General features: G+C 37.6%; 1 protein-coding gene across 1 annotated transcript in view; it reads left to right on the top strand.

Moving 5' to 3' along the window:
• The window catches only part of LOC131580845 (BEN domain-containing protein 5), an 880,930-nt gene that overhangs the window by 201,099 nt on the left and 661,150 nt on the right, over nt 1-18,681 (top strand). Inside the window, exon 4 of the mRNA XM_058842532.1 lies at nt 16,836-16,930. Coding sequence (XP_058698515.1) covers nt 16,836-16,930 — 95 coding nt within the window. The remainder of the gene's footprint in view (nt 1-16,835; nt 16,931-18,681) is intronic.

The raw sequence follows: 18,681 nt of genomic DNA, 5'->3' as shown, positions 1-18,681 counted from the left end.
TTTTTTTTTGTGGGAGTGAACCATGCAGTTTAAACACTTATTAATCCCTTTGTAAGTGCTGTGACAGAATTCTGTCCCAACAGGCTGAAGCATGAACGTAATTTACTTTTAATACCAGCTGAAACCACCCTTGATTTCCTGGTGAATATTTCTGTACAGTGACCATATAAATAAAAACACATAACAAATGACAGCACCTTCAAAATATTCTGGTGAATCTAGGGGTGGTTGCAGGATGTCGTGCAAAGGCATTGACCTGGATTTTGCCATTATTTCTGAGATTTTGCTTTCCTAGGTAGCAGAGTTTCTATTTTTCTGTAGTCTGTATCTTTTTGTTTGGATTTACTCATTGAGAATTATCCCATAATAAAATGGTTATCCATTAGTGAAGCAGAGGGAAATGAGAGGATACTGAGACAAGAGAAAATTAGTTAATAACCCCACCAAAATCTTTATTAAATGTCTGGGAGTGCAACACTTTCTATTTAAAAGAAACAGAACACAACTGCTTAACATAGAAAGTGAATTTAAAGTAAGAAAAGGTCAAGGAGGAAATCTCTGTGTGAATATTACCCCACTTTCAGATTTTGAAAAATTCTAAACCACAAAAATGCTTCCTGCCTCATAACAGACACTTATGAGAGACAAACTTTTATTTCTACCTCCCGTGTAATGTGATGAAATGAACAGATCAATGTCAGCCTTTGGCCAGGCTGGGGTATATTTAGGGGTTAGAGGGAAAGATTTTCTGCATTATTTAAGATTTTTGGAATGTGTTCTGGTTTTGTTTGAATCTGAATTAAAGGCAATGGTGATGATATCTGATAATGGTTTCCTTGGGGGTGCTGAATCTGTTTTTTAGGATTGTCCCTGCTCTGAGATGGAACAGCCTCCATTTCACTGTGTGTGTGCAGCCTTGTGTAGTGAGCTGAGCAGATCTGATGTGTAATTGAAAGGAACAGCTTTGTGACTGAGAGTAATGGAGATTAATTAATGCATTGTTATTGCTAGAGAACTGTTTGTGAGAAATTTTGCAGTTATTTTGAATACAATGGAAATATGGGAGACTGGATTATAATTGGCATGGGTTTGAAGGATGTCCCAGTTTATTTTCTCCCACTGTTGCATTTTTCCTCCCAAAATTGTTAATTTTCCAGGCCAGATGTTTCTTTCTGTATTTAGTTTTAGTAAATGGTTTAAATTCTTGACATCAAATTCTGTCAGTAATTTTTCAATAATTTTTCCTCTGTATATTGCCAGGACTGCAATGGCAGGACAAACAGGATTTGTTCAAGCAAGGATTTCAACCTGGACAAATAATGTAGCTTTAGCATATTCCCCAACAAAATCCCATTAGCCTTAAATCATTCTCTTTAGTCAGCTTTGATAGTGTTACAAATACTACACTGTTTGAAACACTAGTGTAGTAATAATAATGCCCTAGATTAAAATTAGTATTAGAGTTTTTCAGTGATTAGTTCAATTTTTAATTTAAAATATTAAGAGAAAGAAAGAGTGGGGAGGTTTTTATTTTGAACAAACTGCATGTAAAGGATGACTGCAGCAATAGTAGTAAAAGGCAGGAAGCTATATCATTGCTAATCAATCTAGAGAGCTCTGTCTCTTACAGATGTCAATACAAAGTTAAGTGCTAAAATAATTGTAGTGTAGGCTTTCTCATAATTACTGTTGTTCATTTGGTGTGTTGTGCAAAAAAAATAGAGAAAAGAGGAATTTGCTTTGCAGTCAGCAGCCTCAAATCTCTAAGGAGAAAGAAAAAGATAGCAGAAGGCTGATAGTCATCCATCATTCCTGACAATTTCACAGCCTAGAATAACTTGACAGAGACCCAGAACAAAATGTTGTTGAGAATTGAATGCTGCTAAGCTGAGTGAATTGACTTTCTGATGTCAAAGCAGGACCTGCTTGAAGTGGCTGATGATTTTCCTTTTGTGACTTCAGAAACACAGATACTTAAAATGCCTTGTGGTACAAACGGGGAAATTTGGAACCCAAGGAATTGCTTTAAAACTTTCTGTGTCTTTTTAAAGAATTTTATAAGGTGATTCTGGTCAGCAAATGTGTGGGTGAGTAGCACACCTACTGTTAAAGAGTATTTGATCATTACCTTCCTCAGAAAGCAAGAATAAGGAGTCAGAATTTTTCTCAATTGTCCTGAAACGTAAAATTTTTCAAGACCTGGCTCATTTAATCTAAATTTGTCTTTGGTGCTGTGCCAGCCCCTCTTTTACAAGCCTTGGGAAGGTAGGCTTAGTTTGTTTCTGTGCAGAACATGGGGTTAAATTTGCTATATTTGAATCCACATATTTGTTTCCTATTTTTAAATTAAAAAATTCTTGCATTTTGGTTAGAATAGGTGCAAAATTTCTTCATGATAACATTAAAATGATGTAAGTTGTTGCAGTATTTATTTAAACATTATTGTTATATGAAGGAGATAATTTTTGCAGCTATTTATTTAGAAAAAAACCCCATGATATTGGAAATGTTCCTAAATTATTATAATTAGGGATTTATTTACCAATAAATATTGCCAGTTTTATCTACTATTCAAAGAGTAACCTTCTAAATTGCTTACAGCCATTAAATTGTATGAAGAACACCAACTGCAGGGTCTAAAGAGAAAGAGTTCTTGTTTTGTAAAAGACACATATATCTTAGAAGCGTAAAAGAAATAGAATGTAAATAGGACGTGTGGGCTGAACATGCCATCCCTGATCAATAATGCAAAAGGTTTAGCAGGTTTATTTGTAAACCTAAGAGCACAGATTTAGTCAGAATGGGGCCTTGTACAGTACATGCAGGTATTTAAAGGTTAGGAGCAAAGAATTTCATTAATCTGGCAAATCCTCTGCTGTCATTCCCCAATCTCTTGGAATTATTTCCAAATGTATTCTCACTTATTTTTTTTTTTTTTTTTACTAATGGTTGTGTTACTAATACAGAGCTTTATTGCTAATTTAACTCCACCACAAACTGGCACAAGGAGCAAAGATTTTCAAAGTGCCTTGATTCCCAGCAATGATATTATAGCAACTATCTTTATGTTAATGTAGTTATAGCTGGTATAAAAAGGTTACAGTATCCAGCCTGCTAGCCTGCCTTTATCTGTGTTTCCAGTTTGCTTAAAAAAAAAAAGGAAAACATGATGTCTAATAGACTGAGGCATAGATCTGGTATTTTACAGCATCCACTGCAGCACTGAGGGACCTAAAATTTGTTGAACCACTTTTACTGCATCTTTGTGCTAAAATAAAAACACAAACAACCCCAACACCTTTAGTAGCAGAACATGGTCCCTTCCCTCTCCTTCCTCTCTGCCTTCTCTTTACTTCATCACAGTGAAAGAAGGAAACCTTAAACTTTGTTAAGGGTTAAGGAATAACATATTAGTAGAGCAAAAAGCCAGACATTCTCCTATTTGAAATGTACTATTGTTTTCTGCTTTTGCATAGAGGTCTTACCAAAAATATAGACTATCCAAGAAGAGGTTTCTAGGGATAAAATAGCTCTCATTGTCACATACTCCTCTGAAGTTATTTTTGAAAATGATAGAAAATATTTTGCCTCTCATTTATTCTGTTCTTTTTCAATAAATCAAATATGAGAGCTTTGCTGAAGGCTGTTCAGTGGAGCTCTTGTATCCTTTTCCTGACAGCTATGTTGTGACTGGGTAGTTATGTACATTTCTGTGGTGTAGAAACATGCAGGGATCTTTTTTTTTTACAGGGACTAAATGTTTAAAAGAATGGAGATATTTGAATTTTTATATGAATGTCAAAAAAAGAATATTTGCGGTTTTAATAATTCATTGTTTTCGTGTACTTTTTAGTTTTAGGTTGTAAAACAGAAGTTTGTTTGCATATTGCAGAGTTTCTACAAATGCTTTTCAAGTGATCTGAGGTTGTCATCTGTCTGACAAAGACATTTTCTTTGAGATATTCATCATTTTGTGACGTTTGTGTTTTGTTTACACTGCTTCAGTAATTCACTTCTGGGACTAAAACTTGCTTTTGAGGTTTAGGCACACTGCAGGATGCCAAAAAAGCATCAGATTCTTCTGTATTTGAAAGCTTTTGGGCCATCAAGAGATCAAAAGCTGCCAGAATCAAACCTGAGATCTGCCATTATAAATAAGGCACTGACAATTCTTATTGTGAGAGGTCGTCCCAGGGGTGAAAGAAGCAAAGAGAAATGAATTGCCCTGACTTTTTCCTGAGAAAAATCTGGCAATGCAATGGTATTTTTTCTTTGGGAAACTTATGTGTAGATTAGAAAAGGGAGTCTGCCATAATATGTTCTGGTGCTGAAATAATCATTTTAGCTCAGTTAAAAATCTATTAAGTTTAAAATAAATTTTAAAATCTTTTTGTGGTCAGCAATACCAGATTCTGGGGACCAGAGCTGCCCTGGTTTCAAACTATAATTTACTCTGCTAACCTTGTATTTATATACAGAAATCTATAAAATGCAAAGAAAACATTTTTATAAACATCAAAACAGATTTTTTTCAATTTACCAGACCATTTCCCTGGTTTACATTTCATGCATATATAAAGGATCATAATTATTTGCCAATTCTATTCTATAACACAGGTCTCAGCAGAAGTAACTAACTAGAGTAATTCAACATGTTTTCCAGGGGTTGTGTTTGTAATGAAATCCTTTCTTTTCCCAGCTGTGTTTTAGCAAATTTTTTAATAATAAACATGCTGTTAATGTGATTAAACCCTTGAAGCTATTTACAAGAGACTCCATATATGTTTATATCTGAGTGTCTTTCCATTCTTCTGTTTGTTTGCTATTGGTAAGGACATAATGCAGAACTTCTGTAGTTATCACATTGAAACTCAGCAATAAGATCATCCAAGCAAACGTCTAGAAAAATGTTATTTCAAAGCAACCTATAGGAATTGTTCAATAAAGAAAATGTTCCTTATATGTATAATTCAGCTTTATCTTTATCTTTATTGATTTGTTCATATTTTTAATATGTTTTAGAATTGTCACTGTTCTAGTAAAATATCCTGTAATCTGGTTTATTGTTAGGGTAATAGAGTTACAAACTTGGACAAAATTTTAATCTATCCTGCAAGAGAGTTGTTTTCTTTTTCCTATAGGCATGCTTTTAAAAGTCAATTCCTTGAGGAAGAAAAGGCTCAAAGCATGTGCTGTGAGGAACAATTCAAGAGGAATTGTCCTTCCCAAAACAGGGAACCTGCCTGCCACTGGCTTTTGGAAGACGGGCATTTTTTAACACGGGGAAATCATCACAGTCACATTTTTACGTCAGCACTTGATAGGAGCTGGCATGGTACAGACAAATAAACAACACTGTTTATTAGAGCTGCCTTTAGAGGCAGGGAAAGCAGCAGGGCTGCTGGATGGGAGAGGTTTGTCTCCTGGCTCTGGTGGTGTGATGGGTTAGCAGGGCAGTGCTGTCACTGGCACCCGGGGCAGCGAGGTCCCAGCTCGGGCAGCTTTTGGTGGCAAAGTTTGCGGTCGGTGCTGCCACAGAGCGTGGATGACTCAGCTCTCCCACCCTGGGGATCTCAGCAGCTGGGGTGAGGCTGTACTATTTAGATTTCTTTGATTTATGCCGAGGAAATCCCTAATGATCCAGAACTAGGGCAGTGCCAAGCCGTGTATTTCACCCTCTTGAGATGCGCAGTGTGCTGCTCTCGCAGCTGACATCCCAAATCTGAATCACCATTTTATTTCTCACAGTCACATTTGCATCTTCAATCTTTATTCCTGGCATATCCAAAATTCCTGTTGAATCCGGTGTCAAGCGCATAAAGACCACAGAAAAACATTCTCCCATGCAATGGGAATTTGTGTTTTGGTGACAGAGCACTGTTTCAATTTTGTGGGAAACTCCTCATTATTTTTAAGGTCATATTAGCATTTTTTATCTATTGAAATTCTCCTGCTTCTGCCACTGCATGCACTTTTTTTTTTGTTTGTATTTTCCTGCCTCCCTAGTGATAAGTGGGCTCCTTCCCCTCCTCAGACTTGGCCACCAAAATAGTGTTTGCAGACTTTTGCCTCTGTGATACACGGTTATAGGCTGGCTGTCAGAGCAGTGTTCATGAGGTGATGTAACTACAGATATGAGCAAAATCAAGGGAAAGCTTATCATATGCATTGCAGTAAAAATAAGTGTAAACTGCATCAGTGTTCTGGAAAGCTCAGGGCTTAAATGATACTCTGGGAAATGAGAGATGATCAGCTGTGATTACTTCGTAAGGGAACTGAGGAAGGTCTTGGATCTTTGATTACAAATGGTTTTTTTGCTAATAATTTGTATCTTCTGCCGTTACAATTTTTAAATTCTAGGAAATCTGAAAGGAGTTATATTTACATATGGTTTCCAAAAAAACTCTTGAGTCTTTTCCAAAATGAAAAAATTGAACAACATAAAGTGTGAAAGATCTTTTTGCAGCATTACGGTTAATATTGAGATGTTGTATTAAAATACTGAGTTATGAGAAGCAATGTTATCAATTTTCGCATTTCCCCAGAAGGGTTTTCGGTAACTTTGAATATTCCATCAACCTGGCATATTAAAGAGTGCAGAATTTACCTGTTAAAATGCACAGAGCATTCATAGTAGCCTCATAGCAGCCTGCTGTTACTGTTGCTTTGCAGAAGAATAAGCAACCATTTAGAGATGATGTTTTCTCTACCAGGGGGGCACTTCACAGCAGATTTCTACTCTACCTTTTGGAAGTGATCTGAAGGAAAATCAAATCTGTATCATATTGAAAGGGGCTTTGGCCACATATGATACAATTTTTTTAGAAAGATATTCAGCACTGTACCATATTTATATCTTTTTGGAGTCTTGTTTTTGATGGAAAATAATCAGAATTTGTGCTGAGACTTGCTTAGTATCTGAGCGATATTTCTTATAACTCAATATAATAGTTTCAGGAAAACAACAAATACTCAGTACTTCAAAGCCAATGAAGATGAGTGATCCATTTCCAAATTCCTTTTATTCATACAGCAGATTGATTTACATAAACTAACAAAACAATATTACACTTAAAGTTGATCTGTAACAGTAATAAAAATGTTGCTGCATCCCAAAGCTGCAGAAATGCCACTTCCAATCTACAGTGATCATTTACTAAGGATAAATGGTGCCTATGGGATTTTTGGCAAACCCAGCATCTTTCTCCCATAATTATAGGCTGTCTTAAATCCTGAATCAGAAATCCACCCATATTCAGCAAGAAAGTGTGAATGTTTGCTTAACTTTAAGCCTCTAGGAACACTTTAGGTGGAGCTAAATATTTATATGTTTGAGAGCTTTTCTGAACACATATTTTTTTTATCCACATTTTAAGTTCAGGCAGGGAAAAAATGAAGTTTTACCTCTGGCATTTGAAAGCAAAATGACCTGACTGACTGGACTGCAGTTATACTGCTCACCCCAGTAATGAGAATTTGCCATTTCTGGGCTTTTTTCCCCCCTTTGCAGTGACAGGGAGGAATGCCAGAGGGGAATGACACCTGTGTTACACAAATACATCACAGGGCACCTTGCTTTAAGACACTTAATTTTCCTATTGAAATCCTCCCTATTCCTTTGTTTATCTGTTCTGTCCATGACATTGCCAAAACATGTTTATTCCACATGCTGGGAATCGCCTTTGCAAACAGACAGAGATCAGCATTTGAATCTAACATTCAGCATTTCAGCTTCAGAATGGGATTTTCAAAGCTTTGAGTACAATTCATATATCCCTTTACTATTAGGGTTGGTTAAGGCAGTTCTGAGGTCTTATTCTGTGTCAAATAGGTGCACAAGAAATAGCAGGAATTACATCAGATTTCCTTCTACTTACCCTTGGGTTTTGTTTTGAAGCACAAAACTTTGAATAGTCTGTTAGTACACGAGTTAGACTCTTTGAGTAGAATTCTAAGCAGTGAAAATTGAAAATACAGTAAATAGTGCTGAAGAACTGTAGAAATCATGAGCATCTCTTTTCAAATCAATACTGCAAGCTTCTGGTTGTCAATGCTAAGATTCCAATGTACACTAACACATCGATTACGTTTTCTTATAGAAATCAGGGAATTGTGTGAATGTTGCAGCATTGCAAAAGGATTCAGCTAGAAAGAGCAGAAAGACCCCCAGTATTTTAACCCTGCTATATAGAAATAGAAGGGATTATTAATTTTGCAAAGGAAAACTAGAGGGTACATGCTCTAACAATATCCCTTATTTTCATGAAATTGATAGCATATAGTTTATATTTTCCCTCAAAAAAAAACCAACCCAGGGTTTTTTGTCAGCACTGCAGCTACTCCAGTAAGGATCCAATTCAAATTCTGTCTAAATATAAAGGAGCTGTACAATATGGAAAACCTTTATTCTATTACTATTCAGAGCCATGCATGGAAGAACATAGAAGGTTCAAAGGTTTCATTGTAATAGCTACTAAAATGCTTGAATTAAAGAAAATAAAGGGAAAACCAAGGACCTCCGTGAATAACCTGGACACAAAGCCCATCTGTGCTTAGTTACTGGAGAGGTAAATAGAGAGGGTTTACGTTTGCAAGGCTGTGATCCCAGCAACATGACCAAGACCACTGGCAGTAATAACCAGGGGTTGTACACATCAAAATGTCATTATTTTGTGACACATCAGAAAATACTGAGGCAAATACATTGGTGCTGTTTTATGAGCTCTCCCATGTATCCTGTCTTACCTTCTATGTGTTGTCATCTCCTTCTTTTCCCCCACAGAATTTTCCCACAAGCTCCAGACAAACATTAGCTTTTAACTCAGAAAAATGCCAGCTGCAAAAATACAAAGTAAACAATTGCTGGAAAAGCTTCATCCAAATCTCTCCCTTAACAGGGCTTTCTTTATCTTCCTCACAAGGGCCTACACTTGAAAAGGCTTTTTCATTCTCATCTTCCAGCCTGGGTATCAGATGGATTTCTGCCTTTCAGTTTGCATGCTATTTAAATCGTGATTGTTACCTTCTGTGTGCTTAGGGGTTGAGCAAAATCATGATCCATACAAATATCAGTGCCACTCTGTCATTGTTAGTGCCACTGTCACCTGCTGCCTTGCAGTATTTTGGGTGAGAATGTTCAGCACTCCACCTGCGTGCTTGAAGCTCTGCATCACTTTGGTGTCCATCACCAGGGTCTAATTTGTTGCTAAGTGTATCCCTTGTTGGTTTGATGGTGGATCATGGGCTGATTTGCACTTTCTGAGGGGCCCAGAAAATCAATCTTTGCAGAGGGTGTAGAATGCTCCCATATGAACTTGGTGCCGCTTCATGCTCTACTCCTCAGGACACACTTTATGCCAGTGCTCATAAACATGGGCTCTTGGTTCTTACCATAGTTCCTATATGTGGTGACTTTTTCTGGCCCTTTCCCTTTTCCAAACTGACCTCATTGTTTTGAAGCCTCCTGTGGGCTCTGCTCCATGAAGGGGATTTGGACTTGAAAACATTCCACTGATAGCCTTATCTCTTTGTATCACCACAAAGATGTTATTACTATAACTATTTCAAATCCTACAAAACTTTATAGCATTTCTTCTCACTGGCTAAATAATTTCTATTAGGAAAAGGAAAATGTAAGTCTTTTCAGCTGCTTCCTCTTGAGGGATGTAAGATATCCGCAAATTTTGCTAACACGTTCCAGAACAGCCAGCTGTTACTATCCACCTGCAGCCATAATATTGATTGAAAAGAATATAGAACCTAAACATGGATAGCTTCTGTAATTATGCAGAATGAGTTTAATACATGATGCTACTTCAAATGTCATCTGGCAGTGGCTGCAATGTGGCATGGAATGTATTAGGAAATAATTTAGCTGGTTGAGAAAGTCTCAGAGAAAGGCTGTGCACTGTTTTCTCATATTCCTGAAAATATTCATGGATATGGAAAAAGGCAATGACAAGACCAACAGGGCTTAGGCACCTGTCAGATATCAAGTAAAAAGTTGCTCATACGTCCCTGTAGCTCTGCAATTTCTCAGCATGGAACTCGAGGAGGCTCCTTTGCCAAAGCCTGCATATATATTAAGAGATAGGAAATATTAGAAGTACTGGGTTTCTTTTCCCCCCAATCTGATTAATAAAGATGCCTTTGTTATTTTTGCAAAAATTTTGACCTTTTGCTGCAAAGAATGGAAAAAAAAATGACAAGAAGGTTTCAGCTTCAAATCTGTTTTAAATAACTCTGTAGCCTGATTATATGCCCTGTCAGGACTTGTGCTATTTTCTTTTTGATGAATCAACACAATCCAATATATGTCTTTTGACACATTTGCAATTCTATTGGAGATTTTGGCCCAAGGGAGCAGGGAACAGGACTCAGTCTAATTACACAACTGCTGGCTTTCCAAATGGACATTTCTGAGTTTTCAATTGAAAGTGTCATATTATTGATGTTCAGATGAAAAGTTGAAACAGAAAGCTGACTTATGATTGCAGGAGAACAATATTGTTATTCTGTTCATTGAAAAAGTTTTGCCGTTTTCCCCAAAAAAAGTTGAGTTGGGAGAACTTGGAGTGACTCTTTCTTTCATAATTTTAAAGTCCAACAGGCCACAGAGAGAAGCCAGGTTAGTGGTCATTTCATAGCATGGCATGAAACAGGGAGTAGCAATTCCTCTGTAAATCCTTTTGGAAGCTTTCTGCTGGAAGAGGTTCTACTCTCTCTGCCATAGAACTTAGTGAGGTAAAAGTGAAATCCCAGATGTGGAAGGAACCCTGGCTTGCACAGGTCTTACACCTTCTGTGGGTTTATGCCTAAGCACATTTGAGGACAAAGAAAGAACTGCCAGAAGGGACAGGTAACTGGGCAAATGCCTAAGCTAGTAATTATTTGTAAAAGTATTTTTTGGACACTGACACACAGTTAAACCCCATTACCTGAAAAACACTCATGCAGCTTAAGGGTGCTGGGCTAGCATCAAACCCAGGAATATCTCCCCCACACAGACAAATACCACGAGAGAGGCTAAACTAATTTAATGGTTAGCAAAGCACTATATCAAAGGTCTTGCTGTATTAAAATCCTTTGGGTCTCATTTTAATGTTGCTCTTTGCAACATCCCAGACTTCAGCATTCCTTGCTTTCAAGTAACTAAGTGAAGATCTCTACCAAGGGAAAAACACTAATAATTCACAATCTGTAATACATTTGCTGCGTCACTTTCCTAAAATTTTGTTGTGTTTGTAAAGGCTCAACAGTTTCCAGTTAACAAGACACAGGTGCAGCTGATGAGTGAGGCAGGTGGAGCTCTCAGTGGTCCCCAGCATCCTCCCCCCTCTGAAAGTGAGAATTTATGTTCCCCTCCTAAGCATCAGCAGGTTTTGAAAGCTCCTTAGCTGAAGAGAAAAAGGCTAAATGCTGTCAATATTAAAAACTTTTCCATTTGAAAGGACGACTGTTCCTACAAAGGGAAAAGAAAAGCATGGGTTATTTTAAAATGTTAGCAGTAATGAATGATTTAAATTTGAAAAGGTCAGGAAAATGCTATTTGTAAGTTCTCATTGGGGATTTTGCACAGACCTGACTGTTATATTACTTGTTTTCTTCAGCATTGATAACAGTTGCAGGAGACACTTTTTTCTTTCCATCTGGAAGTCCCTCCAGTGTAATTTATTTTTGTACAGCTTTGTTTAAGGTGCTTTGTCAGAAAAGATCCTAAAGACCTTCTGACTCAAATACCAAAACACAGCACGTTTTTTGGTGAGCAGGCAGCAATCCCATGTCGCCACTTTCTCACATCCATAAATGGTGTCTCAAAATCTCACAAGTCATGGGGTTGGTTCATTTTTCTTTCTTTGTGGTTTTTGTTTTCCTCCTTTCTCCTCTTCTGAAGTAGATCTGCCCATTAAAGGGATGAAAACTTACATCTTTATGGAAGGGAGGAAGGGAGGGAGGGAGGGATAACCAAAACTCTTGCTGAGGCAAGAAACCAACTCAGAAAAAGGTGCAGGTTTCATGAATTCACAAAACACTGAATATCTAAAGACTCTACAGGAGAGGAGAGCAAAATATCAAGCAGCGTAAGCAAGGCAGAGCCCCATGCTATCCACCACATTTGAATCATTAATGTTCATTTAAATCACAAAAGTTCAGACTTAATTTCAGCTGGAAGGTCTTATAGTAATACTTAGTGCCCAGTTCTCTTATTTTGTCTGGTTAAATGAAGAAATTGTTCATGACTGTCTTCAAACAATTGGTCCCCAGGTACTTTGATAGCTCATACTAGTAGCATTCAGCATTGCCCACTGAACTGAAATTATTATGCTATTAATATTAAATATATTATATAATTTAAAATATTTAATATACGGATGCTACATCAATATTAAGAAGGCCTGACACTTCCTACTGCAAACCCTATTTTCAGTTAGTTAAAACTTCTCATACTTGTAATGATTTGACACAAAATTTTCCGTGCCAGGTGTCTGCCTCAGGCAGAATTTTGTGGTGTTCTATCGTGTGTTTGTTTTTTTTTCCCCCTTTTAATGTCAGCCAGAGCTGTGCAGTTATTTCTGTGAGCAGCCGGCCAGGGAAAACCATGCAAAATAAACCTGGGAGCCTTTTAGAAGGGACCTAGTGTGTCCTTCTCCTGGGGGAAGGCACTTAACCTTTGTCAAAGGTTTTCTTTTGGAAACCTGCTCCAGTTGAAGATCCTGCTGGGAGCTGGGGGAACCCTGTGTTCCCACCAGCCTGTTGGAATCTGATTGATACAACCATCCACTCTCGGTGCCTTCAGCTCCCAGCCAAAACCACCCTGCCCTGTGCTTTCCCCCCAGACAGACAGCAGCTCCTTCCAGCTCCAGTCAGGAAAACTGCTAGCAATAAGAAAAAAAAAAAAGTGACATATTTCAACCACCTTTTCTCCTTTTCTTCATGGTTCATCTTTACCTTGCTCATGTTAAACACACTGAGCATCCCTTAATACCTGCTTGTGCTTTTAATTCCTGAAGTAGGTCTGCAAAGGACTATAAGGAAATCTTGACATAATCAGTAAGTTTAAGGCTAAAGTACTGAGATTTTTCTTTGTTTTCTGTCAAAATGGTTTTATCAGCAAGATACCTTCAAATTCAAACTTAGAGCCCATGTTATAGGAAGAGGTCCTCCTTCTTCTTCTCTCAGTGGGCAGAACTTGCCTGCCTCGTCTCATGTTCTCCAAGATCTGTCTCAGATTTGGCAGCCCCAGCACAGAGCCTGAGACTGCAGCAGTGTTCTTCCCTCATGCTGTGAAGCCACAGCACATCCTGGGGCATCCCCAGGAGCATGGTTTGACTTGGTGCTGTCCTGGGAGGCTTTTCCACACCCTGCCTCTTCCACCTGCCCAGAAATTGCAGATCAGTTTGTCAAAATAATGCAATAGGTTTAAGGTTTTATCCTAAATCTGAAGTGAAAGCACAGAATTACGATTCCTGGTATAGCATTAATTTGAATATTGCTTCTTTTAGTGGTATTCATACACTCCCAAATACCCAACAAGTAAAAATTTCTGACATTTTTCTATGTATTGATGCTCTGGAGACCAAAGCAATTTCTAGAGGATTTTAAGTACATTTAATCTAGTTTTATTTTCTTAACTTGACATTTCTTAAATTCTTGAATACTCATTTTGGAGTATCTCAATTACATTGGTTATAAGATGACAAACTTATACATCTCCTATAACTCATAGAATTCAGAATAGTGATAATTTTCTTGCAAAAAAAAAATTTAATGTGCAGAGCTTGTTTCTAGTCCTTTTGCTCTTTACACTGCATAACTGGTATGTTAAAGGATATAAGTACAGACAGAAATTAGACTAAAAATTAGATTTGTTCAGCAAAACTTTGATTGCTGTATCACAGCTTTTTATGATAGCATTCAGTTCAAAGCTGTTTGCATACCTTATTGAGCAAGCTGCATATTTTTCCAGCATGTGTATCCAGTGTGTATCCTGTAGTCATTACATTTTTGCACACTTCACTGCCTGAGCTGCATGGACTATTTTAACTATCACCAGGAATACTTGACGGAGTTCAGCTGCTCATTTGAGTGCTTCGGTTTGTGTGCTTTATTACTTCAGTGGCATGTGTTGATAAAGTTCTGCTCTGTGCTGTTGAATTTTTGGTTCTGCCAGCCTAGCTCGGTGCCATGCTGGGGGAATTGCACGCGCTGCAAACCGCTCGCTCCGCGGCGAAGGGGAGCGCTGGAAACGCTATCATCTGCAGTGTTTTGTTAAATGAGCTGCATATTTTTGTTTTTATATACATTGCTTACCCAGTTGTGTACATTTGCCCAACTCATTATACAAAATAAGCTTGATTGGAATAAGAACATTCTCTACCAGCTGTCTGCTCTGAGTCAGTATGTAACAAAATTAGCAACTTTCCCTTTCCAACAGTGACATGATTGCATCCAAAGTTTAAGGCAATTGGTTTGGAGATCTTGTTTGTTTCATTCACTCCATGCAAACATCAAGATTAACAAACCAATTTGTTGCAACTTAATTTGTTTTCAAAAATATGAACAGAGTTAAGTAACAGAGGAAAATCTGAGAATTCTAATAGGGGGAAATGCTTCCATGTAGGGCATAAAGCCTGCAGAGACCTAAATAACATTCTCTAACTTGAAGCCATCCATTGTGACTGTAAGAAGATGAAAAATAACTAGAGACCTCCCAAGGTGGATATTTAATCAGATAAGCAATATCCTAAATACTTAAAATGACAAACATAACATTCTGTAAAGTAAGTGCATTCTTTCTTTGAGAGTTATAAAAATAAGTTCATCTCATGACCATTAGAAAATCTCAAAATGCATGAAAACTCATGTGCTGGGATATGTGGTTTCCTCACTACCTTTGGTGCAAAATTCAATTACCACCTTCAAGAAAGTGGTTTTCTCAACTTGCTAGTTTTTCATGTCAGTTCTAGTCAAACCTACAGGTTATTTTTAGATTTTGCTTTTACTGATCTGCAGAATTTGCAACATAGATGTATGTGCTCCCATTCACAAAATCTTCAGCACTACCTTACCTCAAAAAAACTTGCTTAATTTTTCTTGAGTCCAGAGCTACTTAGGGCTATGCTGCTCACCTGGCATCCTACCTGCCCCATAGGAGAGGATAAATGTGCCTGGTTCCTGTTTGTGTCCCACTGCTGGTTCCTTCCACTTTCACCTCATCACTCCCTGTTGCCTGAGCAGACTGCCTGGAAGGTCCAGATGTGTTTTTGCAAAGTTTTACATATAAAAGCTTAATTGATCTTATTGTTTCACCCAAAATTTGTTTGATTTTAAAGAGTGATCAATCACTTCTTAGGCTGCTCATAGACCATTATGAAGGGTGCCAACATTTAAATAGCTTGTTCTAAAAGTGTGAATATAATTGTTAGTGGTTTGTCTTCACTTCTACCTTTAAAAAACAAATGTAAAGAGAGACGTAGAAATTGAAAGTATCACTATATTGTGGACTGCTTTATAAAAACTAATTTAGACTTCATATTTTGTTTTGTTGGAGTACATCAGTGCTGGGTATCAAGAGTACAACAAATGAGGGATACTGCATTTTCCATCTGAAAAGTCAGTGTACTCCATGAGATGAGCTAGATCAAATTTAGACTTTCTTAACAGAGACAGAATAAGTAATTTTGTATGAAATGACTTGAAGCAGACATATGGTAAAGAAAAAGTTTTTGTCTGTTTTCTCTTGTTGTCCCTCTGCAGTAATTTGCTTTTAGTATCAGTCCATTACCCTTTAAGATCCAAATTTTGCTCTTCCTTGACCTGTTAACCAGTTTTCCCAAAGTTTTAGTTTAAACTAAGATCAGGTTTAGAATATTTTCTTCTTATCTATCATATTCAAACAACAGATGGCTATGTGCAATCTCTGTGTAGGTATCCTGTACACTTTTTGCAAAGGAAAATTCTTCCTTTTTCCAGGGGAAAGGAAGAGAAATATTCGTCTTTGGCGGGGGGAAAAGAAACCCATCAGGAACCTTTTTTTTTGCTGCTGCTGCTGCTGTGTGAAGGCTCAGAAGGGTGGGGGATCACCCTTGGTCAGTTTGCAGGTGACACCAGCTTGGATGGGAGTGTCGACCTGCTGGGAGGCAGGAAGGCTCTGCATGGGGATATGGACAGGCTGGGTTGGTGCCATAACAAGCAATAGGATAAGAGGTTTTACCAGAGGAGGTTTTAGATTGTACATTAGGAAAAAATTCTTTGCAGAAAGGGTTGCTAAGGATTGGAGCTGTCTGCTGAGGGAAGAAGTTGCCTCCTCCAGAGGGATGTAGATGTGGTGCTCAGGGATATGGTTTACCCACAGATTTGGAAGTGCTGGATTAGTGGTTGGACTTGATCTTGGAAGTCTTTTCTGACTTCAGCAATTCAGTGTTTCTATCCTATGATTCTATGAAGCAGATGGAAGGTTTTCACAAGGATGCTACCCCATGTCCCAGCTTTCCAACCACCTCTGTCATGTTCACATTATCACATCAATGCAGCACATTGGACTTGCTCTGCTTATTTTTTCATCTGGCTAGGATTTCTACTGAAAAATCAGCATGCTAAATTAAAAACATATATTTCATATGTATCAATGCAGTATAAAACAACATGGACATTTTAAATACTTAGAACAGACAGGATATCCATTATCTGAGGCCTATGGAGAATAACAATAATACATAAGGTACACATCTATTTCATGTATTATCTGTGTATATTTTTATGCAGCTGGTATAGACAACACACAAAGAAATTTTCAGAATTTATACCTGATCTCTTTTTCTTTTTTTCCCCTCCAGAGAGTAATTTTCAATGTTGTCAACTTCAGTAAAACAAAAAGCCTCTACAGAGATGGGATGGCTCCAATGGTGAAATCCACAAGCCGTCCAAAATGGTGAGTTATTCTCTCAAAGAATTAATGAGATGTTAATGTTTTACTTGGCACTTGTACCAAAGACCCCGTGGTTGAGGAGCACTTTTACCTGAGAGTATGAGAACCTTGATACAGCAGCGTTGTGAGGACAGGTTCTCTTTGGAGCACATGGACAATGTGAATTCTGGACCTTGTTTCAAGAGGCATGACTGAAGTGGTGTCCATTTGAGCAAACTGAGCAGTCAGGGCTTGGGGTGAATTGTTTTCCAGTGACTGTCCAGCTCTTAGGACAGTAATTGTATTTTTGTCCTGCATTAGTCTCCTGAAAAACCCCTGCAAATATTGTGGGAGATGGACTGGGGTTGGTCTGGTTCTGAAAAGCTGCTTGGAATTGTTCAGCCTATTTTGGGGTGGCTGGAATTTGATAAAGTGAGCTCTGCCATGTGAGTTGACCTCATGTGAATGAGCAGTGCCTGGTCTAAGACAGAGGGAGGCCAAACAACCTCATCATCAGCTGCATAAAATGTACAAAACGGGAAGTCATGTGCATATTAAACATGTGAATACCCATATAGATTGTACATTTTCTCAAAGCAAATGTAATGAAACATCTACTGTGAATAATAATATGCAAATCTAGTGAGTCTGAATGCATGCAAGACTCCCAAGAATTATATGATTTGCCTTTGCCAGGAGACTTGTTTGAATATGGATAGTGAGGTTAGGCCAGAGGTGTACAGTAAGTTATTCTTGTCAGCCTTCACAGCTGCTACTTTTTATTGGTTAATTAGTAATACATTTGATCAAGGTGGACATTATCTGGACTTTATAAATATATCTTTCTTCAATGATTCAACTGTCACAAATTTTCCACTCAGGAGATGGAAATGGTGGTCATAAGATTGTTCTCATAGTGTGGTTTTCTCTTCATGTGACCAACAGAATGGATATTTGGCTTTTTGTCTAGATGATAAGGTCATATGGACTGTCTCACAGTCATTGGAACTGAGTCAATTCCAGTTCAATAGGAACAGGTAATAACATTGAAAATTAATTTAAAAAATCCATTGCATTTAGTGTTTTTGTAGCAAAAGTCATGTTAATTGTGTTTACTATTTAACTTCAGAAAAATCTTTTGGGGCATTTCAGGGCCGCATTTATCAAGCATATTTTAATAATCTTTCAAAACCTTTTCCTTCTCTCACTGGGGTCTGGCATCTGCAGCTAAGCGTACTGTGTTTTAAGTTTATCTATAAATCAGATATTGCTTTCATACAAATTTTATGCCTTACTTCAGTTTCAAATTAAAGTGTAAATCTTACAAAACAATGCAAAATTGACTTATTTTTTTAGAACATAGAGGCTCCTTCACTATTTTTAAAACAGATTTCTCTTCCACTTCCCCGGAGACCTATTTATTTTTGTGTTTTATATTTTTAGAGGATGTATTTTGCTCCCATGAAAGTGAGGAATGAATAACATTGCCTGAAGCCAGGCACAGTGTAGGCAGCAGGTGCTGAGCAGCTTCCTTTTACAGGGCTACTACCACACTTTAATCCTGTTTCAAAAATTCAAGATGCAATTTTTTTTTCTTTAAAAAGATGATTATTCTATTAAGATATTTTTATTTTTTTCTAATAGTCTGCATATGAAAATATCTTGCTCTGCTTTGAAGGTGCACATTAATTCATACTGTTATCAGGGACCTTAGTGATATTGGGGTCTACTCAGTATAATTTTCTGTCTTGATGTTAATAGGAATTATGCATGTG

The sequence above is a fragment of the Poecile atricapillus genome, chromosome 7 (assembly GCF_030490865.1).
Source record: "Poecile atricapillus isolate bPoeAtr1 chromosome 7, bPoeAtr1.hap1, whole genome shotgun sequence".
NCBI lineage: Eukaryota > Metazoa > Chordata > Aves > Passeriformes > Paridae > Poecile > Poecile atricapillus.
This window is presented reverse-complemented; position numbering and strand designations above follow the sequence as displayed.